The 25,732-nt window shown below is 29.5% G+C and overlaps 1 protein-coding gene across 1 annotated transcript in view; it reads left to right on the top strand.

Moving 5' to 3' along the window:
* Nucleotides 1-19,264: 19,264 nt before the first annotated feature.
* The window catches only part of tio (zinc finger domain-containing protein tiptop), a 172,449-nt gene continuing 165,981 nt past the window's right edge, over nt 19,265-25,732 (top strand). Inside the window, exon 1 of the mRNA XM_072531412.1 lies at nt 19,265-19,739. Within this exon, the coding sequence (XP_072387513.1) occupies nt 19,682-19,739 (58 nt within the window). The 5' untranslated portion in view covers nt 19,265-19,681. The remainder of the gene's footprint in view (nt 19,740-25,732) is intronic.

The raw sequence follows: 25,732 nt of genomic DNA, 5'->3' as shown, positions 1-25,732 counted from the left end.
GTTAATATATATTTCCAAGTTTCAAGTCCCAAACTCATAAAGAACTAAAAACATTCGGAAGCAGTTAGTCAGAGATACGTCGGTAATAATTCCTTCAGGACAAACACAAATTTATTCATGAAAACAACAATTATGAGGCAGTAATCCTCTGATAACGTTATGCAACGATCTTCAAATTATTCACCTTGGTAGAAAATTAACATACTCCCTGGATGCGCGCGGAGTTCCTGAAAACTTGGGCGATTTTCACCCCTTCATCTCCCCGTCAATGTTCCTCCGAAGAGTTTCGAAGTTTCGTCGATGCAAATTTTGCGTAATAAAGAAGCGGGGAGATGGTCTAATAATAAAAATACGAAACATTTGCGAATTTCATTCCACTGCAATTGTTGGCAAAGTGCCGAACGAGTGGATTCCGAGAGTTGCATCGGAATTGGGGGGAATATACGGCGGTTGAGTGACGGTACTGCATTTTAGTAGGCCGGGGGTTGATCTTATACCTTTTATTAACTAAGATACTATCAAGGATGGATTGCTGATCCTATTATACGACATCAAACGAATTACACTTAATTTATTGAGATCGTAATAAAAAATCGAACACGGGCAGATTTTGTTGACAGCAATTACTCGTAATTTTAGTAGTACAGTGAATAATGGTGAAAATTAACTATTACGTCCGATTTCGGTGAACCTCCATCGATTTGCATGAAAATTTGGGATTGAGTATATTTTACCCTCAAATTCAAAATTGACATATGCTCAACTTGCGCTTTTTGCATTTTAGGGGTGAACTTCACCCCTTTTGTTCAAAATGGTAAAAAATGCAGATTTAAGCATTCTGGCATAAGTAATCTCGATTAATTAAATAAAATAAATATTTTGCAACATTTATAAGCATGATTTATAATTTTAATTAATTTTTCAACCCTTTTAGCTATCCCTTAAATCGAAAATTATGAAAAAATCATGAAAAAATCATTTTTTATATTTCTGAAATATCAAATCGCATATTAATATTACCCATGGACGTATAAACTCAGATGGACTCAGTTATTTACATAAAAATGTGAAGCCAAAATTATTTGACTAGGTCACATTCTCAGCACCTTCAAATGTTGTCACATTTTTTTATTAAAATATCTTATTCACGTATCGCTGAAAATATTACTATATTTATTTTATACTCTACAGGTGCTATCAAACCAAAATAATAATTTATTACTTATATTAATATATTTAATTGTAATTAAAACATCAAGTGTGCACATAGTGTGCATATCATTTAATAATAGCGTATAACAGATATCAACCAATTATTTTATATGTAGAAGCACTGAAACCTATTTATTAATGGCAACGGTGTTTACATTTCTATGTCTTATGGCTCTACGTCAAACTTCAAATGCTGTTCCATGTCATGTCCATGTTTTGTTTACTTTTTACCCAAGATGAGGAAAAGTTGTTTTTCGATCTTTTGGCTGTATTTTAAGTGATATTTGTAAATAGTGAAATAAACAAATTATAATAATGGTGCTACAGTTTTACATTTGCAAAAAAAAAAACGAAATATTTACATCCCAATGTCTCATTTAATTTGTAAGTACTCTTTGTTTACATTATTTAAAATGAGGAACTGAGGAAGCCTGTGTGTTTACATTTTAAAATATGTCTTTCATAGGCGTACCATTGGGTTTATTCATATTCATTAATGTATTGAACAAGATATTAGTTCATGAAATTAGTATAGACATTTTTAAATTGTAAGTAGACATCATCTGATTAAAAATATCTGTTTAGTAGCTTTTTAATTTAATATTTCTCATGAATTAACAATAAATTAGTGAAATGAATAAAACTCATTTATTTTTCTATGTAGGTTTCCAAATAATATTGATTAATGATGAAACTTACTCTAAACTTCAACAGAGAAAACAGTATAAAAACCTTTCAAAAGCATCCTTTTTGGTTATTAAAACTTCTAAGGAAGCTGAAAAATATTTCAAATTTTTTAATAAAACTATAAATATCTACAACAGACTAGTTAAAAACCTTATGAATATTATTTTGATTAATAAAAAAATACAAAATGTCCCAAAATCAATCTATGAGCATTTTGGTGACCATATGTATGATGAAGATGCAATAGATGGTCACTCTATGCAACTTTTAAAATTGGTTCTTGAGAAATATTTTAAAATTGGAATTCATCATGAAACGAGGACTACTTTAGATGCTAACACCGTGCGCATAAGAAGCGTTCTTACTAAGACTAGCGTTTTTACTTTAATATTTCTGTTCGATAAATAGCTTTCCAATAATTTATACATTTTCACGCCTACTTTTTAATAAGTAGGTATATTTGCAAATAATTTTATGTCAAATGTCAGCAAGAGCTTTGGAATGATCAATAAGTAATTTTGTAGCAGAAACCCTTACTACGAGGAATCTATTCATATTGTATTAAAACAAATTTGTCACAATTTGAAAAAATATGTTTTAACACATTATCAATACATATAGGTATGTACTTAAATTTGACAAATGTATATTTTTCAATTGTTTTTTATCGTAGGATTATTTTTGATACCTATTAAAAAATTAACTTGAGCTCAACTATATTTTATTGTATTAATTTTAAAGCAAATAAAATTGTATTTTATTTTTTCTATAAAAACGTGTTTTTATATACATTAATATTACTTCCAATTATTAACGTCTGAATAATTATCCCCGCGAGTAAAAATTCAAGCACGCTTATGCTCATTGAGGAAGTATCACAGTCTATAGATATCCGTTTTACTCCCCTTTACCCTCTTGTCCAGGAATATCGAAGCTTCAAAACAGTGTGTGTTTAAGGTATCTTATTGCTGGGTCCATCTATGTTTATACGTCCATGATATTACCCAAATAGTTTCTTTAATGTTTATGATATAATTTTTTATTGACTGTGAAATTTCAACCCTTAAAAACCACCCCCTTAAAGCAGAATCATTAAAAAAATTAATTTTAAGAAACTTTAATTATTTGAATAATACATGACTGAATTGAAATCTCATTTACTGAGTATTAAAGTATTTATTTATTTATTGCGTAATTTTGCACCCTTAAAAACTACCCCTTGTCATAAAAATATCGGAAAATATTTTTTTATTAGCTTTTAATAGCTTTAATCATTTAGAAACTTTTTTATTGGTTAAGATGAACTTTATTAATATATTCCAAACTTTATTAATATTATTCTTTCCACATTTAGGAAAACCATTTCACAGTAAAACGTATTAAAATAAATATTAAAATATATGTAAAGTTCATTCATTTTTTATTTATTTATGTTTCATAAATTAATCAAATATTATTAGAACTTTAATTGTTAATTTTTCACTCTTCATCAGAGCTCTCTTCACCAATTTCTCCTTTTTCATTAATTATTGCTATTTTGGCAATTGCCTCCACTGCATTGATCCGCAGACTGCATTGCAAAATAACCCTACTCTTCGACACCCGCAAGAAGCGCCGCACTTTTTTTTCCAGTTGCAAAAAATCCTTTTTAACAATTCTTCTGGAGCAGATGGATTGGGATTTTTAGTTGAAAACAAAGACTCTTCAATTTTGCACCATCCCCAGTCGACTGGACGAATGTCTTTGTTTCCAAGCCATATCTGGATTTGTAAATAAACTCTTTTGATGTGTTCATCTAATGCAGCAGCCGTTGGGACCAGAGATGAAAACTCTACTGCACTATTTTTAGTGGTAGCCTCAATAAAGGACTCGTTACGCATCTGTTCCAGATAAGCTGATATGTCTTCGATGCGTTGTAGTTTATCCTCAACTACAAATCTTATCTCTCAAATCAGGTCTTTTGTCTAGAAGATCGATAATTTTTTTTTCTTCCCTTTATTATAAAAAGCAGAAGTGGATTCACATCCAGAGAAACAATGAGAGAATAGAATATATACTCCTATGCATGGATAATTTAGTTCTAAGCTTTTTGAAGAATCTATCACGGAGTTAACATTTTGTTTTCCGAGTTTCAAAAAATAAATATCTTCATCAGCTTTAGCTCGGGCAGTTAAAATAAAAGATAAAGCCATGCTGTTGGTGAGAAATGACATTTTCTTGAAGAAGAAACTCAGACATAGCTTCCGAAATAATCGATTCCATGTGATTGCCGACAATAGAAACCAAGCTGATTGGACGATAATTATTGTAATCAAGTTTATTTCCTTTCTTGAATATAGAAGTAACCGAAGCCAATTTCCAAGACGAGGGAGAGAACCTTGATTAAAAGAAGCATTAATTATAAGAGATATAGGGAGGGCTACAGATTCTGCACATTGTTTGAGGTTTGAGGAGGTGAGTCCGTCTAATCCAGGTGATGAATTATTACGTAGTTTCCATAAATCATGTTTAATTGTATCCGATGTGAAAGATATATTGTCAAGAGTTTTTTGTATCCTCTTTCTTTGTTGACACTTTTGATGATTTTCTTGTATTCTGACTGTTTTTTATTTCCTAACAATAATTTTTTGAATTGGTTTAAAATACAAAAACTAAATAAATAATAAAATTACTTTGTTTAATTTTAAATATAATATTTAAATTATAAAAAAAAAAACAGAAAATACATAGTATAAAGCTCTGCCCTAATCTACAGTACTACCCACTATTCCACTCCTTTTTTTATATTTCTTTCATCAATAACTAACTTCCTTAGCTGATAGTAAACATCTTCTACATCCATAAAACTTTGTATTTTTTGTGTGTTTTTATTAATAATCATGTTACTAATTTCGTTTTTTATTTTCAGGTAAGTGATTTGATGAATTTACTCAAGGGAAACATACATTCAGTAAGTATAATATGTATAATTGCCTTGAAAATTACATGAAATAATACTTAATAGTCTTAAGAACATTTACAATATATTAAAATTTGAAAATTTGGTTTGATTGGTCATTGTAAATTGGATAGGTTTTGTAATTGTTTGGTCAACAAGCAGTATTAAAATTTTTATACCTCCATCCCAATCTTTTTGACGAAACTTCGCTTCTAAAATACCAAAATAATTAAAATAAAATTTAAAAATAAAAATTATGTTATCAATAGTATAATTTAATAATAATATTAATCCAAAATAACGAGTAGAATTCGAACATTCCGTTTAAAATAACAAAGCTTACAACGATTTTTAGTCTAACCAAAAGTAACAATTAATAAAAAAAAATATTAAATTAGATTCTCTTGGAAGCATCTTTTTAGAAATATACGACAATAATATATTGAAAAGTTATAATTAAATTGTTGCGTGAATGATCCTGTATAGTATAGCGTCTGAAACAATTTAAACAGGAGAAAATCAAAACAAATACAAATTTTTACACAATACATTGTATAAGATGTCACTTGTAGGAACTGGAGTAATTAAAAAATTTATCTAACAATACAATTTTAATATTAAATAGTTAAGACAATTTTTGAAAACAATAAAAAAATATAAATATTAAATTTGTCTTTATACTTTAAATTAAAATTTGAATAAAAGACGCTTTTATACTTCGTAAGACTCTCTGAGGTTTCTGTAGTATCTGTGTAGAATTGATACATTTTTGATAAATTCAGGTCAGAATTTAAAAATTTGGAGTTTGTTTGATTGCGACAATAATGTGACACATATCTTGGAAATGACTCTATGTGCATCTTAATATTTTCAATTCTTTCTTCATCAATTGCATTTTTTCCACCACTATGTATACCCCTTTTATCTTTAATAAATATTACTTTTATTTGATCTAAGGCTATGCTGATTCTACTGTGGTTGATCGGAAGTGTATTTATAAAGGTTTCTTTGCAAACGAGATTGCCATCTATAAAGTATTTTCTTGACTTACTTCTTTTTGATGTCTGGTTTTTTGTGTAACATTTTTTCTTGTTGTCCTCTTCAATATATTTGCTAAGTAAAGCACAGCGCCCTTCAAATGTCTTTATACTCCAAAATTGGTCGAAAAATCTTCTTCTCGTTTCAACATTTACAATATTGTGACATATTCTTAAACATGGACAAGAGTAATATTCATTAAAATTTTTAGGTAATACAGTTTTGTCTCTTGCGGAAACATATCTTTGGTTACAATTTGCTCTGTCTGGTCTTGATTGATTTAGTGTTTTTCTTGATCTTACGCGTTTCTTTTTGGTATATTTAAATAGATTTACATATCCTCTTGGCCTCTCGTTTCTTCTGCAGCAACAGTTTCCTCGGATTCAGGAAAATATTCACTGCCAGAGGATTGGTATGGCTCATCAAAATCTATTTCAGCAGATATATTTTTCTGAGTACTACAGGAACTACTTGTTTCTTTTTCTCGACGATCAGTGGTCAACGTTTGTTGAAATTTTTGAATCTCCAGGTTCGCTAATAGATTTCCTCTTGAAATATGCATCCTCTAAAATAAAATAAGAGTATTAGACACTCGCTTAAAACATCCACTTTTAATATATTATTACGAAGTAAAAATGTTAAATTTACAAAACATTTTTTACAACTGCTATAAAAAATAAATTTTGTGTTATAGTGCAGTTAGCAAAAAAGATCTAACCCCACTACCACACTAACGTAGCTAATTTTAAACTTGATATATTTATATTTCTGTATGTGCAAGTATTATAATATGGACAGCGATCTAGATCCAAATTAGTTTAGCTGCCGTTTGCTGTTAATACTAAATAAAAGGTTTATTAAATAAAAATTTATATCTACTGTGAAAATTTAATTCAAAATCAGTTTATACGTACATCGAATAATAAAAATTATAGTCACTGAAGTAAGAACAATAAGTTTGTGATATTTTGCTTTAAAATATCAGCCTATTAACATTAACACTAATTAACAGCCTGAATAGAGGACCTTAACGGCTACCTGCCGCACTCGTTTAAAACAATATGTTGAAATATCAAACTCCTTTGTTAAAGAGGTGTGTATTTTGCTGACTAGAATTTTGACTATCAAGCAACAGTTCCAATATTTTATATAATGAACAATAGGTTTCGTTATTTGATAAAGCAATTTTTTGTTTGTATTTATGACACCAATATACGAGTAATCGCAAAACATAATATTATGTTATCTTTTCGGTACACTATCTGTGATAAATCTTAAATCAATTGCCGAGCTGACGACACAGAAAATTCACAGTTTTAAATAATATACTTTCGTATTTTACCATTAAAGATAAAGCCTCTAGTTTGGTGTAATTTTATTTATTTAAATAAAATTGTAATATTAGTCTACTAATCAATTTCTCGTCTTTTAATAAAGACTTTAATATTTTGCATCTGGTGCATACAATGAAAAGACGCTTACAAAGATTTCCAACAAGCGTCTAACCCACATATAATGAAAACATCGGTTAGACTATGTTTACAAATTTCTGTTTTCATATTATTTGACGAATGTGGTTTAGAACTTAGGTCACAAACGCCTCCATGAGTATGGATATGGCTTATATCATTTTTGCTTGATGACGTATGCATTATGATACACAGTTTGAGACGTCTAATCTCATTTGTAAACAAGTGTGGGTTAGACGGTTATTGCAAAACACCGTCCAGTTAGCTTTGCGGGTCAGCATGACACGGAACGAAACGGGGGAGGGGGCAGCGTAAATAGCTGCGGGATGGGACAGATGGAGAGTGCGGGACACGGAACGGAAGAACAGCCTGTCCCGCGTGAAACCCTAGAAGGAACAAATAATCAGTTTATCCAGAGAATTAAAAAAAATGCGCTGACAAGGCCAGTCAGAAATCTTTTTGGACAAGAAACGCATAAGCACCCACAGGGAGGAATGTAACTAGAAAGAGAGATCGTTTTGTATAAAATAAATATCTGAAAGACATTCCAATAATTTATTGTATCATCCATTGCCAACTGTTGCCAGTTTGCTGAGCTTATTTTTCTACTATCGTCATCTACACCATCCCTCCATCTGAGTTTTGGCCTACCCCTACTTCTACTTCCCACAGGTTGTGACATAAGGATTCTTCTAGGAGGTTTGTTCTGCTGTGATCTTGCCAGATGTCCTGCCCATCTTAGTCTTCCTATTTTTATAAGGGATACTATTTGCCACCAAATATATGTTTATATCTGTGATATATCTCGTAGTTGCACTTCCTTCTCCAAACACCATTTTCACAGATGCCACCGAATATTCTTCTGAGGATCCTGCGTTCAAATATAAGCAGGAGGTTTTCATCTGCCTTGGAAATAGTCCATGTCTCCAACCCATATGTCAACACTGGTTGTATAAAGGTTTTGTATATGGTTATTTTTGTTTTTTGGCTTAAGTTTCTGCTTTTCATATGTCTACTCAGTCCAAAATAGCATTTTTTTGCAAGGAATATTCTTCGCTTGATTTCTTCCGTCATGACGGTCTCTTTGGTGATCAGGAAGCCTAAGTATGTGAATTTGTCCACCACTTCAAAGGTAGAGTTATCAGCCGTGAATTGGTGGCCGATGTTTCTGGCTCTATTGTTGGGTGTTGATGCCATTATCTTAGTTTTCTCCTCATTTACTTGCAGGCCCATATTTTTTGAGGAGTTTGACAAGGTGGTATACATTTCTTCTAGCTTGCATGTTGTGCGGGCAACTAGGTTAACATCATCTGCATATGCCAAAATTTGGGATGATTTATTAAAAATATTTCCTCTGTTGTCTATTTGGATATCCCTGACCGCCTTTTCCAGAGCTATGTTGAAAATGAGACACGCCAGCGCATCTCCCTGTCGCAGCCCAACATGCGTTTTAAATTCCTGTGATTGTTCGCCCTGTATTTCGACTTTGCAAACAACTTTACGCACTGTAGCCTTAACCAATCTTAACAGTTTATCGGGAATGTGGAATTCATCCATGGCTTCACACAGTATATTTCTTAGGACACTATCATAGGCCGATTTAAAATCTACGAAAAGATGGTATATGTCGATATTGAATTCATTGGTTTTTTGCAGTATTTGCATTAGCACAAAGATCTGGTCTGTTGTTGATCGACCAGGCCTAAAATCACTTTGATATTCGTCAAGAAGGTCACATATAAAATACTCGAAAATATTTTGTATGCTGTATTAAGAAGGTTTATTCCCCTATAGTTTCTACATTCCAATTGATCACCTTTTTTGTGTAGCGAGCAAACGATCCCAATACACTACTCTTCTGGGATTTGTTCCTCATTCCAGGCTCTCAGAATGTTTTTATATATATGATTAGTCAGAGTAGCACCTCCACATTTAATAAGTTCCGCGGGTATACCATCACTTCCTGGGGATTTATTATTTTTTAGGTGTTTTATTGCATCCCGTACTTCTTGAATTGATGGAGGCTCCAATGGTGTATTGTTGCTTGCTCCTGGGGGTGGATGATTTGGATCTTCTACTTCGATAGTAAGTAGTTCTTTATAGTGTTCCACCCACCTTTTCAATACTTCTTCTTTTGTATTGAGTATATGCCCCTACTTATCCTTACATAGTTCGATCCTTGGTTTAAATTCTTTTCTTGATTTATTTAGATTTTTATAGAATTTTCTTGTTTGATTTTTCTATTTTAATGCCTCAATTTCTTTCAGTCTTCTATTTTCATAAGTTCGCTTTTTTCTCCGATGGATGTACTTCTCTTCTCTTCTGAGATCTTTATATCTTTTTTTTTCTTTTTCTCGGGTTCTTCCTTGCTGCATCAGTTTATATGCATTTTTCTTTCTTCTTGTAATGTCCTCGCACTCAGCATTGAACCACTATTACCTGGTGTTGGTCTTTGCGGCCTAGAATGTTATTTGCTGCGTGTTTAATATAATTTTTACATATTTCCCATTGTTCACTAATTGTTAGATTTTCTTTAGTTAATGTATTTAGTTTCGATATAGTTTTGAAACCTTTCTACCGTTTGCGGGTTTTTGAGAAGTTCAATATTAAGGCGCCTTGTTTTGGTACTATTTATTGTATAGTTTATGATATTTTCCAGCAAGATATTAAAAAAATTTTAGAGAGCACAAAAAATAAAAATTTTAAAAGAAGTATAAAATAAGTAAAGTAAAAGAAAGTACATATATTTGTGACTGAAGGTTTTATGTTTTTAAATAAAATTCTCATACTTTTTTAACGTCCGTCTCGCGAACTTTTTAATTAAGAATATTAATTAAAATCCGTCCTGTATAACACGTCAATTAACCCGATCACAATCAGCAATAAATTAAAAATTGTGAAACGCAGAAAGCCAAAGAGCGAGTAATAAAGAAGTTGCTTAATTTATATCCGCAATAATTTTTTACTTGGGGTCACAAGTCTTCATCGAAAATTCAAATAGACTTGTCGTATGCGTAAATCATCGGCTATTTTGTCATATATCTGAAACTTTAGTCGTTTATTGCTGTTGATTTATACAAGGTATGGATATACGTGACACCAACGCAGTTTGAAAATACTTGTACAGTTATAATTATTACAACGATGTTGCTTGAAGACGACGCTTTGGAGTGAGTGCTGTTTTTGCTACAAAATTAAATTGATTTATGGCCACAGTGATCAACAACGTTAGATTGACACGTGTGTACCTTGATTTTAAACCCGTTCTCCTATTTAATAGAATGTGGTTTTCACCAAAAGATTTAACCGATCAGTATCCATCATTATAAATTAATTATTAGTACAAAATTACTAACAAGTATCTTGGTGGACTTCAAATTTTAAAGAAATATTCGAAGAATGGTAGAAGAAGACATACCATTTTTACTTTCCTTTGTTAATGACTAAGTAATAACCTAAGAAGATAAAGAAAATGGCAACTATATAATAAGGAAATTGAAACAAGTATCCAAAAATGTAGGCTTAAAAATAGACGCCATGTATTCAAAACAGTACTATATTTTCCGCTGTATCAATTCCTATCTCTCAATCTTAACATTAAAAATCATTACCTCATCATTACCCCCATCATTTCCTCCTACGTAATTTTTACATGACACTTTTGATATACAGACTTTGAAGACCTTAAGCTATCCTTGCTTTAATCTGTGAAAATCAACAAATTAAAAAACACAGGTTTTTAAAGACCAACTTTTGTTTTTGTTTTTAAAAAACACACATTGTTTTTAAAAAACGCAGATAATTCTAAATGACCAACTTGAGACAAACAGTTCTCCCCTCCTCAACCTATTTCATTAAAGACTATAAAGTGTAAACGCATGCCAAAAATAGATCACTTGAGAAAGGCACTTTGCTGAAACAGCTGTAATGTTCAGATTTTATAATAAATGTTGTGTAAGTTTTTAAAACAAAGTTTTCAGTGTTTTATTGTTACATAAAATGAATTTTCATCAGGTAACGGTCGAATCCATCAATTATTTAAAATAATAAATTGAAAGCACTTGTTTTTAAGTCAATAACATAAAAAAATTTTATGTTGAACAACTTATGTTTCAATTATCTTTGTTTATTTATGTTTTTTTTTATTATTCAGTATAACCGCGACTAGCCTTTATTTCAGCTTCAATTCGTGTGAGCATCCTCCTAAACAAATTCTCAATATTTTGTTGTAGTAGGTTGTTCCGTTTCTTAATAGCAGTTTATAATAGCTATGCAGTGTTTTGTAGATTCGCCCAGTGAGCTCTGATTCTTCTTTTAAACATATACCACCATTATTCTTTAGGGTTAAGTTTAGGTGAGTAAGCAAATCTGTAGTCACTTTGCTATGTAGGCGCATTATCATGTATAAAAATGAAATTTTCTTCTACTGCAACTCTCCAGAGCCTAACTACAGATTTCACAACCAAATCAACATACCTACGAGCTGTTAAAGTTGGTTGGATGGAAATTAAAAGAGTTTTTTTAATGTTCGTATTACCTCCACAAAACAGGACACTTTTTCCTTTAAATCTGTGAACAGATTCCCGTTTTTGCTTGTCTTCCTTGCTCTCTAGTACACGAAATCGTCGGTCATCTTATTTTTCATAAATCTGGTTTCGTCTGAAAATCGCACATTTCGCCAATATCCAATATTCTAATTTTGGTGTTGAAGACAGTAATTTAGGCATTCAATCTTATGCTGCCTGGATAACTTGGGAACCCGTAACTGTCTACTACTGTAGATTTCTTTGGTACGAAGTCTTTTTCTTATCGTGAATTCTCACCTGAAACACTTACACCTGTAGCTTTCAAAAGTTGCCTTTGGAGCTGTGGGTAAGAAACTGTTGAGTATCCTCTAGATAATTGGACCAAGAAACGATTGTGATGAGCCATTGTTACTTTTTGGTGACATTGTCTTAGTATATTCTTTACTAATTCCTAATACTTAGCATAAGTTTTTGACACAACGCTCAATGTTACGCCTACCACTGTGGACATACAGGTTCCTCTGATACATTTCTTTCTACACAAGACCAATATTCTTTCCCCTTTGCACATTCGTTAACCCCATATTTTTGTTTTTGAACGCAAAAGTAAGTTTATTTATTTTTGTTTAATTTACAACTAACGCAAATAATATGTAATAACGGACTGAATTGTGTTATCGGTTTGTTAATTTTCAACAAAAACCTTTATTCTTCACGACAATAACAAGTTTTTTTAAAAGAACTAAATATTGGTTTGAAATATAATGGTGATTCCATATAAGTTTGGTTTGTGTGTATTTATTGTACCTAAGTAGGTTTAAATTAAAAACTGCAAGAAAAATAACAAAATATAGACATTGAATGAAAAGTAAAAAATTAAAAGAAAATCTGTCACTAAAAGATTCTATTCGCAACGATTGTCAAAATTTAATAAAGGCCATAGATGTTATCCAATTAATTAAAACATTAAATCATCTGATTAAATTTTTGTAATCATTCTCGTTTTAAAATAATTTCAAATAAATACAATTATTATTTTTAAACATAAGTATTTAATTTATACAATAATTAAATTTACTTTCAAATAATATTTATTTATATTTTATTATTAATGTTTGTGGTAATTTTCACAGGTTTCTCATAAGTAAACAATGTATGCTTCTGTGCTTTGTTAATACGTTAACATAGTTAGAAGCAAATATAATAATTTATTAAATTTGTTTAAAATATAAAAAATAAATAAATAATTAAATTATTTCATGGAATTTTAAATACATTATTTAAATTTTTAAAATAGAAAAAAACATAGTATAAAGCTCCACGCTAGTCTATACTAATACGCCTATTGTTCCACTTTGTTTAATATAACTTTTTATTTTTAAACATCTTTAGTTTATATAATAATTAAATTTACTATCAAATGATATTTATTTATATTTTCATAATTTCATATAAATATAATTTCATATAAACACAATTAGTAAAACATTTTAAAAATTTTCATATTTATACAGTCACATCGGAAAAGTTCATTTGCGTACCTAACGAGGGCGTGACCATCAGGTATTATGAGAACTCATCCATCCATTCCAAAATTCAGACATAATAAGCTCGGTGGAAAAAATATCTCAATGTTTACCAACCCACGACAAGGAATAATACAGAGTATTATGTAAACTTGAATTGGAAAAGTCTATTAAAATTGAACAAAACATAAGCAAAGAGGAACTAAAGTCTATAAGAACTTTAAAAAATGACGACTCCATAATCATCCTACCAGCAGACAAGGGAAATGCAACTGTGATAATGAATAAAATTCAATATGAAAACAAAACTAAAGATCTAATAATAAACGGACCTTCTACAAAATTAACAAAGGATCCAACAAAGCCTTTGGAAAACAGAATATATAGAACTTTATTCAAAATTAAAGATTAACTAGTAATAATGTTTAACTAGTTATCAGAGAAGATTAATTACACCTCATTACAGTAAGACCCCTCATTTTTATGGAGTACCGAAAGTTCATAAAACGAATATACCACTTAGACCCATTTGTAGTACCATGAATTCTCCTTGTAGTGAACTATCAAAATTTTTATTAAATATTTTAAAACCTTCTGTAAATAAAAATGACACCTTTATAAAAAATACACAACATTTTTTAAATAACTTATCAAATATTGAATTTAATTCAAATAATACTTTGGTAAGTTTTGACATAAATAGTTTATTTACGAATGTGACATTAGATAAGACTTTAAATATAGTCAAGACAAAATTGGAGAGTGATGATACATTGGCAACTAGAACAAGACTAAACATATCAGCTATAATAGAGTTAATAATATTATGTACTGATAATACATATTTTCAACAAAATATTGAATTCTATAAACAAAATTTTGGTCTAGCAAACTAAACTTTGGGACTCTTTTGGGCTCTACTTTATCTCCATTATTAGCCGATATATTTATGGAAGATTTTGTAACAAATATTATTTCTAAACAAAATTTAAAAGAATTACTATTTAAATGGGAATAAGCCGCAATGAAAGGTTAAAGTACGTTTATTGACGTTTCAATTTCCGAAGTGGAAATTGAAACGTCAATAAACGTACTTTAACCTTTAATTGTGGCTTATTCCCATTTAAATAGTAATTACTTTAAACTGCCACAAGAAAATAGCTTCAGAACAAAATTTAAAACCCTCAGTATGAGCATTCCAATTCAAATTATCATCTAGAAAGATTCCTAATAGTTTAACACTATTTCTTGAGATATACTTCCAATCGGAACTAAAAATCAAATTCTAATTTTTCTCTTCATTTAGTCCATTATGTACAAACCAGTTTTTTGCTTTCTAGGTATCATCTATTTTAATTTTTAAATTATGCTGATTAATATCAGTATTAATGAGAGTTGTATCATCTGCGAAGCAAACACATTTTATAGGAAAAGTATTGTAAATAAATCGTTCAGATAAATAAGAAACAAATTGGGTCCTAATATCGAACCTTGAGGAACCCCATATTCAACAGTGTTAAACTCAGAATAGCTGTTATTAAGAAAAACTGCCTGTTTTCTATTTGTTAAATATAATCCAAATAGATTAAGAGTGTTTCCCCTAATACCGTATTTATGCATTCTTTCCAACCTTAATTCATGCAAAACACAGTCAAAAGCTTTGGATAAATCACACAATGTCAAAGACATAAAATAACCTTCCTCCAAGTCATCAACTATATCTCTCACAATTTTCTGTATAGCTAGTGTACTACTGCACTTTTTTATAAAGTGATAATATTGATTACATTGACGTATTTTGTGTTTTTCTAGATATTCAATTAAACGAACATTTAGAATACTCTCAAAAATTTTGCCGAAAATGGGAATGATTAAGATGGGACGATAATTTCCAATTTCATCTTAGGTTCCCTTTTTGAACACCGGTACTACTTTTGTTACTTTTAATACGTCTGGGAAAATCCCTTCATTAAAACAATTTTTATAAAGTATAATTAATTTGTCAATAATTATATCGATTGTTTCCACAATTATTTTTTTTTGTTTAAGAAATAAAAATCCATACAGTGTGAATTTTTCAATGTATACAACACATTCCTGATTTCAGTATCACTAACAGGTAATAAAAACGAAGAGTCGCGAGGAGAATGTACATATTTCAAAGAATCTATGGCTACATTTTCATTTGTAGAATTAAAAGAACTTCTAATAATATGTTTAGCTACTGAAGTAAAGTAATTATTGAAATCATTTGATGTAATCGCGCTTGGGCAGACTTTTTTATTTTGAAATTTATTTCTGTGATAATTTGTAACTTTCCAACTGTCACGAGATACATTTTCTGAATCGGAAAAGAGATTCTCATAAGCCAGTTTTTTTTAATGATATTGTTGATTTATAGTGCTTTTACTGAAGCTGTTAGTGCTGCAAGTACTGCTTGAATTCATCATCAAACCAAGAAATTGGAGCTTTACTATGAGTTCGTGATTTTTTTATTGAAGAATTAATTTTAGTTAACTTTACATACATTGAGCTAATTCTGTTGCTGTTTTGAGAGAAACTACTGAAGCGCAGTCAACGTTATTTAACGACTGCTTTAACATCAGGATGCCATTACTTGTTATATGTCTTGTGTATGTATTAGCACTATGATTTTTTTCAGATTTTATTTTTAAGTAGATAGTGTGAAGGTGATCAGAAATACGTGAGTCTACGATTTCACAACCAACTATCTAACTGCTTATGTTTGTTAAGATGTTACCTAAACAAGTTGCTGATCTAATTGTGAATCTAATAAATTCTATAATATTTATGGTTAAGCCAAACGTAGAAATAAGATCACGGAAAATGTTTAATTTATTAAAAGCTTTTTGAAATCAATGTTGAAATCTCCAATTATTATTACTTCTAAAAAATAAGCAGAGTAAAATACCAATACCTTTTCAAATAGGTCTAGAAAAACTTTAAAATTCCCATTTCCGGTTCTATACACTGTTACTAAAATAGTTTTAATATATACTATTATACCTCCGCTATTATATTATACTATATTATATAGCCAACTTAAGGAGCAAAAAAGTTAACCGCAAATTTATGCCACATATATACCTAGTGTCCTCTATCAGCTACATGACCGTATGCATCAAAATATAATTCCAAATATTAAAAAGTCCTTAGGTGTAAATTTTGCTATATAAATGTTCACAAACAGGAAATTTATAGAAAAAAATAAACTTTTAAATTTTAACTTTAACACCCTCGGCTGAAATCATAATATTTTTATTATATTTATAATTTATTAATATTATATTTTTAAGTGTAGAATCTACTGTTTCTTTTTCTATAATTAGGTACTCAAGGACCACCCTTAATTTTAATTTCCAAGCTGGTAGTCGAAACACAAAAAAAACTTTCAAATTTCATTTGTTGTTAATTTCCAAAAGATATATATATATATATATATATATATATATATATATATATATATATGTTAATGTGAAATTAAAAGTCAAAGGTGCGCCAAGAAATTAATTAGCTAATTAATTAATGATTTTATCACACTATTTAATTCTCTTATCTCAGTGTTATATTCGTGCTTCAATATCTATGCTTTACATATGATAGGTAAGGTCTAAGGAATATCGGAATAATAGTCATATATGATACAAAATTATATATTGAAATAAAATTCACACTCAAATATCTTAAACAAAAATATCTCATATAATGATTATCAAATTTTTGTTCTACGTACGTGAACCTTCAAAATTTAATGTTATACACTATATAAATTAAAATTTCAAACCAAAATTGTTGTTCTATATCTCCTGATAAATATTTCTATCTTTTCTGAAGCAATTAAAAGAAAAAACTTTGTTGATAAAGAAAACCTGACGAATAAAATAAAACCATCTCTCCGAAGATGAGTTGTCCAAATCCTTGTTCCTTGTAGCCTACACTATCGATTCTTAGCAGTTCCCTAGGTAATCCGCAATCTTACAATAAATTATTGCGAGCCTCTCGTCTTCAATAATCTCCTTCAGATGCACGTATCGTTCAAAAGATGCTAGCCTCTCCTCCTCTCGATAAACTGAATCTCTCGTTCCGGCCTGAACAGTGACTCTTGGAATATATAAGTAGAAAAATATGACTTACAATATTTTACTGGATCAGCTTCCGTCAGGATACACTTAGTCCACGAAAACTCACAAACATTCACTTCTAATGCTTACTATCACTTGGGAACCGCCAAAGAAACACGACTCTTCGCCTTGCACCCTTGGAAAACAACTGATGATCTTTTTTTTTTCTCTAAAATCTAGCTAAACTCTCATTCATCTATCTCTCCCACTTTTTTCACTCTTTGCCAATCAAAGTTCGTCATATTTATCCCCATTTAGATAACAAACAACAACCTTAAATACAATTATAACTTTCCTAAAAACTATTAACATGTTAATCGTTTCTACAAATTCTTAAAAACTAACGGAGAAATATAATTTCTAAATTCTACCCTATTGTCTTTATTCACTGTACAAGTCCATTTGGAAAACTTGGTCGTATTGTTCAATTCACTACGTTCACTCAAATATATTTTACAAAGAAAATAATTTATGCATATCTTAAATTTTGTTTACTACAGGTAATCCAAAGATAATGGACTTTCATTTCTTTGAAATATCTTTCATAGTTTATCAGTTGAAATATTTTGAATTATTCTTTTATAAAATGAAAAAGACAGAAAAGATTTTATTTCACGTTCAAAGCGTCTATGTATCTATTGATACGTATTTCGACTTAAAAAGTCTCATCAGAATAGTTAATAGATACATAGACGCTTTGAACGTGAAATAAAATCTTTTCTGTCTTTTTCATTTTATTCGGATCTACTCTGTATGAGTACGAGAAACAAATTCGTTAGGATTTCTGCCTAGATGAATAGACATGTCGTGGAATGCAAATTTTAGATTCCCCATGTCTTCTTTAACATCTTTATCATCGTCTGGTCATGTCTTGCAATTTTTAGAAGGCTCCAGATTAAAGCAGAAATCTGAATTTGTTTCGAAACTATCTTACCGATTATTCTTTTATAATTTGAAATATATTAAGAGCAAACCAATATTATTTTTAATTTTACATAGCATAACAATATATATATATATATATATATATATATATATATATATATATATATATATATATATATATATATATATATATATATGACATAAGGCAATATATTCAGATGTTCAGAACGATACATGGAAGCTCTTTACCAGGTTTTATTTGACTCAAAACTAAAATAATAAAGTAAAATAATTTTAAGATTATTTATTGGATATTTCCTCATTAACTTAAAAGCTCAAAGTAGTTAAAAATAATCTGAATTTTTTTTATGATTTAATAATTCACAATAAAATAAATCATATAGAAATAAAAAATCTTGCGTCTCATTTCTTAATGTTCTATTCAACAAGAAAATTCATGAAACTGGCAACAAAATGCTTTGTGCAACATATTTTAACCCACTTATCACACGACGATGTTAAAAGTAATTTTACATCAAGTTTATAACACTTGAAAACAAGACAGTTAAATAATTGCACCAACGATAATAAGTACATAACACACATTTCTAGATTTTATAACAGATCCCAGCATAAAGCATTTTTCTAACCTCAACACTAATCCAGCCCACACGGTGCATATTTTATCTCGTCGAAAACTTCCAATTAATAAACTTTAATGCTACATTTATAAACAAAACGTGCAATCACACCAAACACCCGTCAACGAGTCGTCGTTCCCTCTCCTCCGCCCAATTTTATCTCCTCGAAGTTGTCCTGCCATGCCATACTCCTCGTCAAACCCACATTGTCAGTAGTCAGTCCGCCGTATGCGACAGACAACTTACAGGTTCGTCACACAGTGGACCTGCCGGTGACTGTCTTGTCTTCAACCCGTCTCATCTTGTCGATGCTCGGTGGAAGGGGATTGAGCCGAACGTCATGGCCACTCATATCCTGACTTTTCACTGCCCTTTCTGAGGGCGCTAGGGAGGGGGTTGAACCTTCTAGGGGATCGTAGGGATACAGCGCGCTGTAAACAGTCCGCTGTGAGATTCCGGAGAGAGCGTACATGTACTCTGTCGGTCCGGACTGCTGCCGCACTCTCTGATATTCTGCGAGTATTTAGTGAAGTTTTTCAGTTGCGAATTATGTGAGGATTTGAGTTTTTGTTTATTTTTTTATGAATTTTGTGTGGTGAGGAGTTACTTTTTTAATTATGAGAAGCAAAAGTGTACCTGTGAATATTTTTATCAGAAAGATCAACACGTTTTTGGGTAAGTTAAAATATTTTTTCTAACTTTTCCGGAACTATTGTCCAAATTAACTCAAAAACCAATCAGTGTTAACCAAAAACATACTTACTTGATACATTATTGTAAAAATCGTCCAAGACAAGTGTTGTTTACAAACTGCAACTTCAAAAGTGCAATATGTAAGTTTTATTTTTGTTACGACACCAAGAAAATAAATACATTTTGTACAAATTTTACTATCAAAACGGTTTTTAATGTGTAAATGTAACAATAAGGAGCTTTTTCATTATATTTCCTAATGGTATTTCACTTTTGTGATATCGTATGGAAATAAAATCAGATATTTAAAAAAAGGAAAAGATTTAATTGTATCATAATACTATTTTGTGATGGCAGAAAAATTTGTACATATTACAAAATTGTCAGGACTTTTGGTGGCGTTTCTGAGACGACTTTTTGTAAACGGTTTAGTTAATACAAAAATCGCAGATATATCCATTGGACACAATTACCAATAGTGATTGGTATTTATTCACGTCACATTTTATCATTAATATTATTATTTATATAATAACAATCAGTCTTTATTGTAGTGTCATAGGCTTTATTCCATTATATGACATCGAAATCTATTTGATTTATAAATTTTTTGTGTTGGTTTTGCTTTCTAACTTCACTATTAAAATTGCTAGTTTATCTGGGCACGTTTTTCTTTTATTTTGCGTGAATCAAATGCTCTTCCATTCGATATACGTAACTTTTTTCCTGATTGTTTCGTTTCCTGGTTCATGTTGCTTTAGTCAATTCATTTTAGTTTTTATCCATTGTCGTACGTAATTTTATTGTTTAAGAACTAAAGAAAAATATGTTTTGATATACTTTATTTGACGTTTTTACGTTTTGAACTCGAAAAATCCTTTCAAAATACCAATTTTTGAAAGTTTAAGCAAATGTTTCTGACTTGAAGTTATTTTAATAGTTAAAGTTTATTTGCTGGTCTCATACAAACATATTACATATATATATTTTATGGTAGAAAATTTAGTAAATGCGATTTTATATATTTTTGATTTGTATTCCCAAAACTACTTTATTAGGGGATGATTTATTTGAAGACTGAAGAACACCCATTAGAAAAATAATGATTAAGTAATTGCCATTTCTATTTAATTGCATTAAAGAATCTATCAAATCCAATAATTACAGTAAAATTCTTTTGTTAATAATTCCATTGTAAATCATGGAAAACATTAGGAAAAATCTCAACCTGACTCCCTATGTATACCTTATCATATGTAATTTTTATACTGAATTATAGAAATAGATAATTTTAAATTACAAATACAAATTACAACTTTAGTATGTCATTTTAATATCGCTAATTGTCTATTAAAATATTTTACTGAGGAATTTGCTTCCAGTTTCTTTGATTTTTCTTTTTTACATTACATTACATTTTGATCATTTCTCCTAACATGGAATTATCTTAAATTTTGTCTTCAGTTCGACTTTGTTCATTATTGGGTTCAGTTTTATATAAACTGAGTCGAAATGTCAAACAAAATATTTTTGAAATAAGTTAAGACCGAATTATATAATAATTAAAATATCAAATGTCACAAGAAAATATCTTGAAACCCAGGTTCTACATAAGTTAATAATGAGCATTTAAACATTGTCGCTTTTAGTCAGTTTGATTTAAAAAAATTTTACATTGAGATAGTTTTCATACATGCCATTATTGAATATTTGTTCATTACTGATTGTTTTTGAGATGACATAATACGAGGAAAATAACAATGTCATACATAAAAGAATTATCGGAAAAACTTAAAACGCAAGGAGAGAAATTCAACATTTCAAAAACACATTGAGATCTATTTTATTGTTCTGAAGCTATTTTCTTGTGGCCTTTTAAAGTAATTACTATTTTAAAGGGAATAAGCCACAATAGTACATGACACCGAATTCTATTTCATTTATTGTCTATCATTTATAAAGTGTTTGTGTTGGATTTATTAAATTATCAAAGAAGATCGATTACACCTCATTACAGTAAGACCTCTCAATTTTATGGAGTACCAAAAATTCATAAAGCAAATATACCACTTAGACCTATTTATAGTACCATGAATTCTCCTTGTAGTTAACTGTCAAAATTTTTATTAAATATTATACGACTATTTGCAAATAAAAATTACACATTTATAAAACATACACAACACGTTTTAAATAAATTATCCATTATACCATTAGATAAGTCTTTCGATATAATCAAGACAAAATTAGAGAGTGATGATACATTGGCAACTAAAACAAGACTAAATATCAGCTATAATGGAGTTATTGATATTATGTACTGATAGTACATATTTTCAACTAAATAATGAATTCTATAAACAAAATTTTGGTGTAGCAATGGGCTTTCGTTTATCTCCATTATTATCCGATATATTTATGGAATATTTTGGAATAAATATTATTTCTAAACAAAATTTAAAACACACAATTTTGATGAGATATGTAGATAATGTATTCTCCTTATGGTCTCATGGATCAGATTTGTTGGACACATTCCTGAATGATATAAACGATAAAGAAGAGGCAATAACATTTACCATGGAAAAGGAATATAATTACACACTACCTTTCCTGAATGTTTTAATCTCTAAGAACGATACTGGATATGAGACTCAGGTGTATAGAAAACCAACACACACAAACAGATATTTAAATTACAAATCAAATCACAATATCAATATTATAAAGGGAATCATTAATTCCTTATACGATAGGGCCAAAATTGCTTGTTCTAACGAAAATTCGTTCTTAGAGGAAAAACGTTTGTTACATGTGTTTTATTAAAAAGTGTATATCCTGTATCGTTTATAAATTGGAAATTTTCAACAATCGACCGAATAGAACCGAACAACTTGTATTCACACGGAATGACATCCTAGGGAATACACAAGGAATACCACGACGAAAATAACAATACCATACATGATAGGATTATCAGAAAAACAACAAACACATTGAGATCTATTTTGTCTAAAACCAAACCTAACAGTGAAAAAAAAACGGACAAAGAATTGCATTTATAAAATACCTTGTGAATGCGATCAGTTTTATTTAGGTGAAACATCAAGGCCATTAAATGTTAGAATAAGTGAGCATTAATCTTATATTAAAAATAGAGAATTTGATAGATCTTAAATATGTAAAAACGCATGGGAAAATGAGCATAGGATTCAATGGAATGATTCAAATATAGTCCTAAAAGAAACGGATGGTAAAAAGAGAAAAATCAAAGAAGCGGCTCTAATTATGCTAAATCAGACCAATTGTGCAGTAGGATCTGGTTACCCATATTAAAAGAGGAAGTTATTAAAAGAAAAATACCAGTATTATTAAGTCGGTAACATATAGAGGATACATCATTTATCTTTGTTAAATAACGAACATATAAAATCTAAATTTGATGTTTATTGAAAGTAAACTAAATGCATTATCAAATACTTACTATGTCGGGATAGTATTATGAGGTTTTTTCCTGGTTTTTCCCTCATAATTTACTATGGAATTACTAACAGGAGATTTTCACTGTCGTCATGGCATGTGTTTGTCTTTTTAAAGACGAATTACAGGCTATGACTTTTTCTGACGGATATTCTCAAGTTAAAGTTGATTTCATGTAATCGAATGAACTATCTTACAAGTAAAGGCGTCCCAGGAACGCAACTCAACAATATTGGCAATATCATTTTAAAGTCGTCTACTTTAAAATGTATAATGTATGTTTGAATTGTCAATATAAATGAGTCAGATAAAAGTAAATTATTAGAAGAATTGGCAAAAGTATAGAGAAAGTGCCGATGAAGTTAGCTACAAATGATCCGTCAAATTTGTGTTTGCGGGATTGCCATGTCCTTATTATGTATATGTTTTATGCCTCAAATATGCTTTGAAATAGTACATTTTTATTATATTATTTTATGAAATCCGGTATTTTTTTAAATTTTTTAAATTTATATAAAACACAAACAATTGAATATTTATATATGCATTTATTCGAGCATTCAACCTCATATAAATTAATTGAATATTTGTTTCTTTTGATATTAGTTGCAGTTAGTTATTAGAAAAAAAAATCATAATTGGCCTTTGGTAGATAAGCAAATAAACTTGGAAATACTGTCAAAACTTTGAAAACACTAGTTGCCAGATTGCAACATATGTTCAGCAGGTTTCAATTTTATGACTATTTTCTTAAAATTTAGGGATGAAATGGTACCTACATGGAGATTAAATTATCATTATTCACAATTTAATCCATAAAATGTGCATAACAAAGTAAAAATTTATCGGTAAAGACGTTTAATTAAATTTAAAAACTTAAGAATTTAAAAGCTTAACAAATTAAAGTTAATTTAAATTATAATAAATTAAATTTAAATTAATTAAACTTCTTTTAAAAACTTTTTGTTTAGTAACATTAATTAATATTATATCGCATGCTCTCTCTTGATTTATTTGTGATATGGCAACACTGCCAAATACAAATCTGTCCCTCATTTGTAGCTAACTTCATCGGCACTTTCTCTATACTTTTGCCTTCACCAAGTAACAAAAAAACAAAATTTGTTTAATTTACTAATGTTTGTATTTTGAGAACGATTTCCGAAGTGGAAATTAAAACGTCAATAAACGTACTTTAACCTTTAATTGTGGCTTATTCCCATTTAAATAGTTATTAGAAGAATCTTTCACCAAGTAGCAAAAAACAAAATTTGTTCAATTTATTAATGTTTGTGTTTTGAGAACGATTTCCAAAGTGGAGATCGAAACGTCAATAAACTTATTTTAACCTTTAATTGTGGCTTATTCCCATTAAGATAGAGATATATTTTATCTAAAACTACACCTAAGAATGAACAAGAAGGCACAAAGAATTAAAATTTAAAATAAATGGAAACATCACACAAAATATTTTAAGTATGTACGTAATTAATACGTCAAATGACACGAGAACCATGTTTGTCAGTTTACATAATATCTAAGTATTAAAAAATGATATCTCTAGTCAGTTAGTTCAATTTAAAAGAAAATTTTGGATTCAAATGACTTTTATAAGTTTCATTTTTTGGATATTTATTCATTATTATTAGTTTTCGCCGTAACAAAAAAATCTCACTGTCTTGATAAATTATTTTCAATTTACATGAAATCTTGATGTAATAATACAATCAATACAATAATAACAAACATATAAAAATGTGTTGTTTAACATTGCGGCTTTCAAAACAGAAGTCCATGTGTGTATCAAAAACAAGTTTCGGTCTTATAGTTGAAATGCTAATAAAAGTTATGGTTTTCACAGTGAACGTGTTAAGTAATCAAAACAAAAATTTCTAAAGCGAGTCCGGCAAAAGTTGCTTTAAAATGATCTTCGTATTATCCCGAAGTGACAAAAATAGACGTGAAAAAGTTTTTTATTGTTGGTTTTACTATTTATGAAAAAAGAAAAAGAAATATTCGTGGAAGGAGTTTTCTTTTTCGTATTAATTGGCTTAATTTTCATACGAATTATTATTAGAGTGCTTGTTCAGTAGTTGATAATATAATATAGTCTGTTTTATCCTTTTTGACCGACTTGATATTGATAACCATCGAAGTAAGATGAAACTCAATTAAATTACCAGTGGCAGAGACAAATATATTGTTAATTAAAATCAATTAATAGCAATTGAATTATAAATAAGTACAAATGATAGATATTTGTGATATAGAAAATGCAAGGGAGGGCAAAATAGTTTTGACCGACTACGAGCCCCTTCCCATATTAGTTGGCCCAAGGTTAGATTGATACGAAAAATAAAAATTGTAGAGAACAACATTGAAAGCGTAGTGTAAATTTTAGAAGTTTTAATGCATGGAAAAACATTTTTGAATTTCCTAATTATAGAAAAGATTTTATAACGCAATGTAAACTATTGATTAAACAGAATAATAAT

Source organism: Diabrotica undecimpunctata, chromosome 5, assembly GCF_040954645.1.
Source record: "Diabrotica undecimpunctata isolate CICGRU chromosome 5, icDiaUnde3, whole genome shotgun sequence".
Taxonomy (NCBI): domain Eukaryota; kingdom Metazoa; phylum Arthropoda; class Insecta; order Coleoptera; family Chrysomelidae; genus Diabrotica; species Diabrotica undecimpunctata.
The sequence above is the reverse complement of the archived record's forward strand: the minus strand, read 5'-3'. Positions and strand labels throughout refer to the sequence as shown.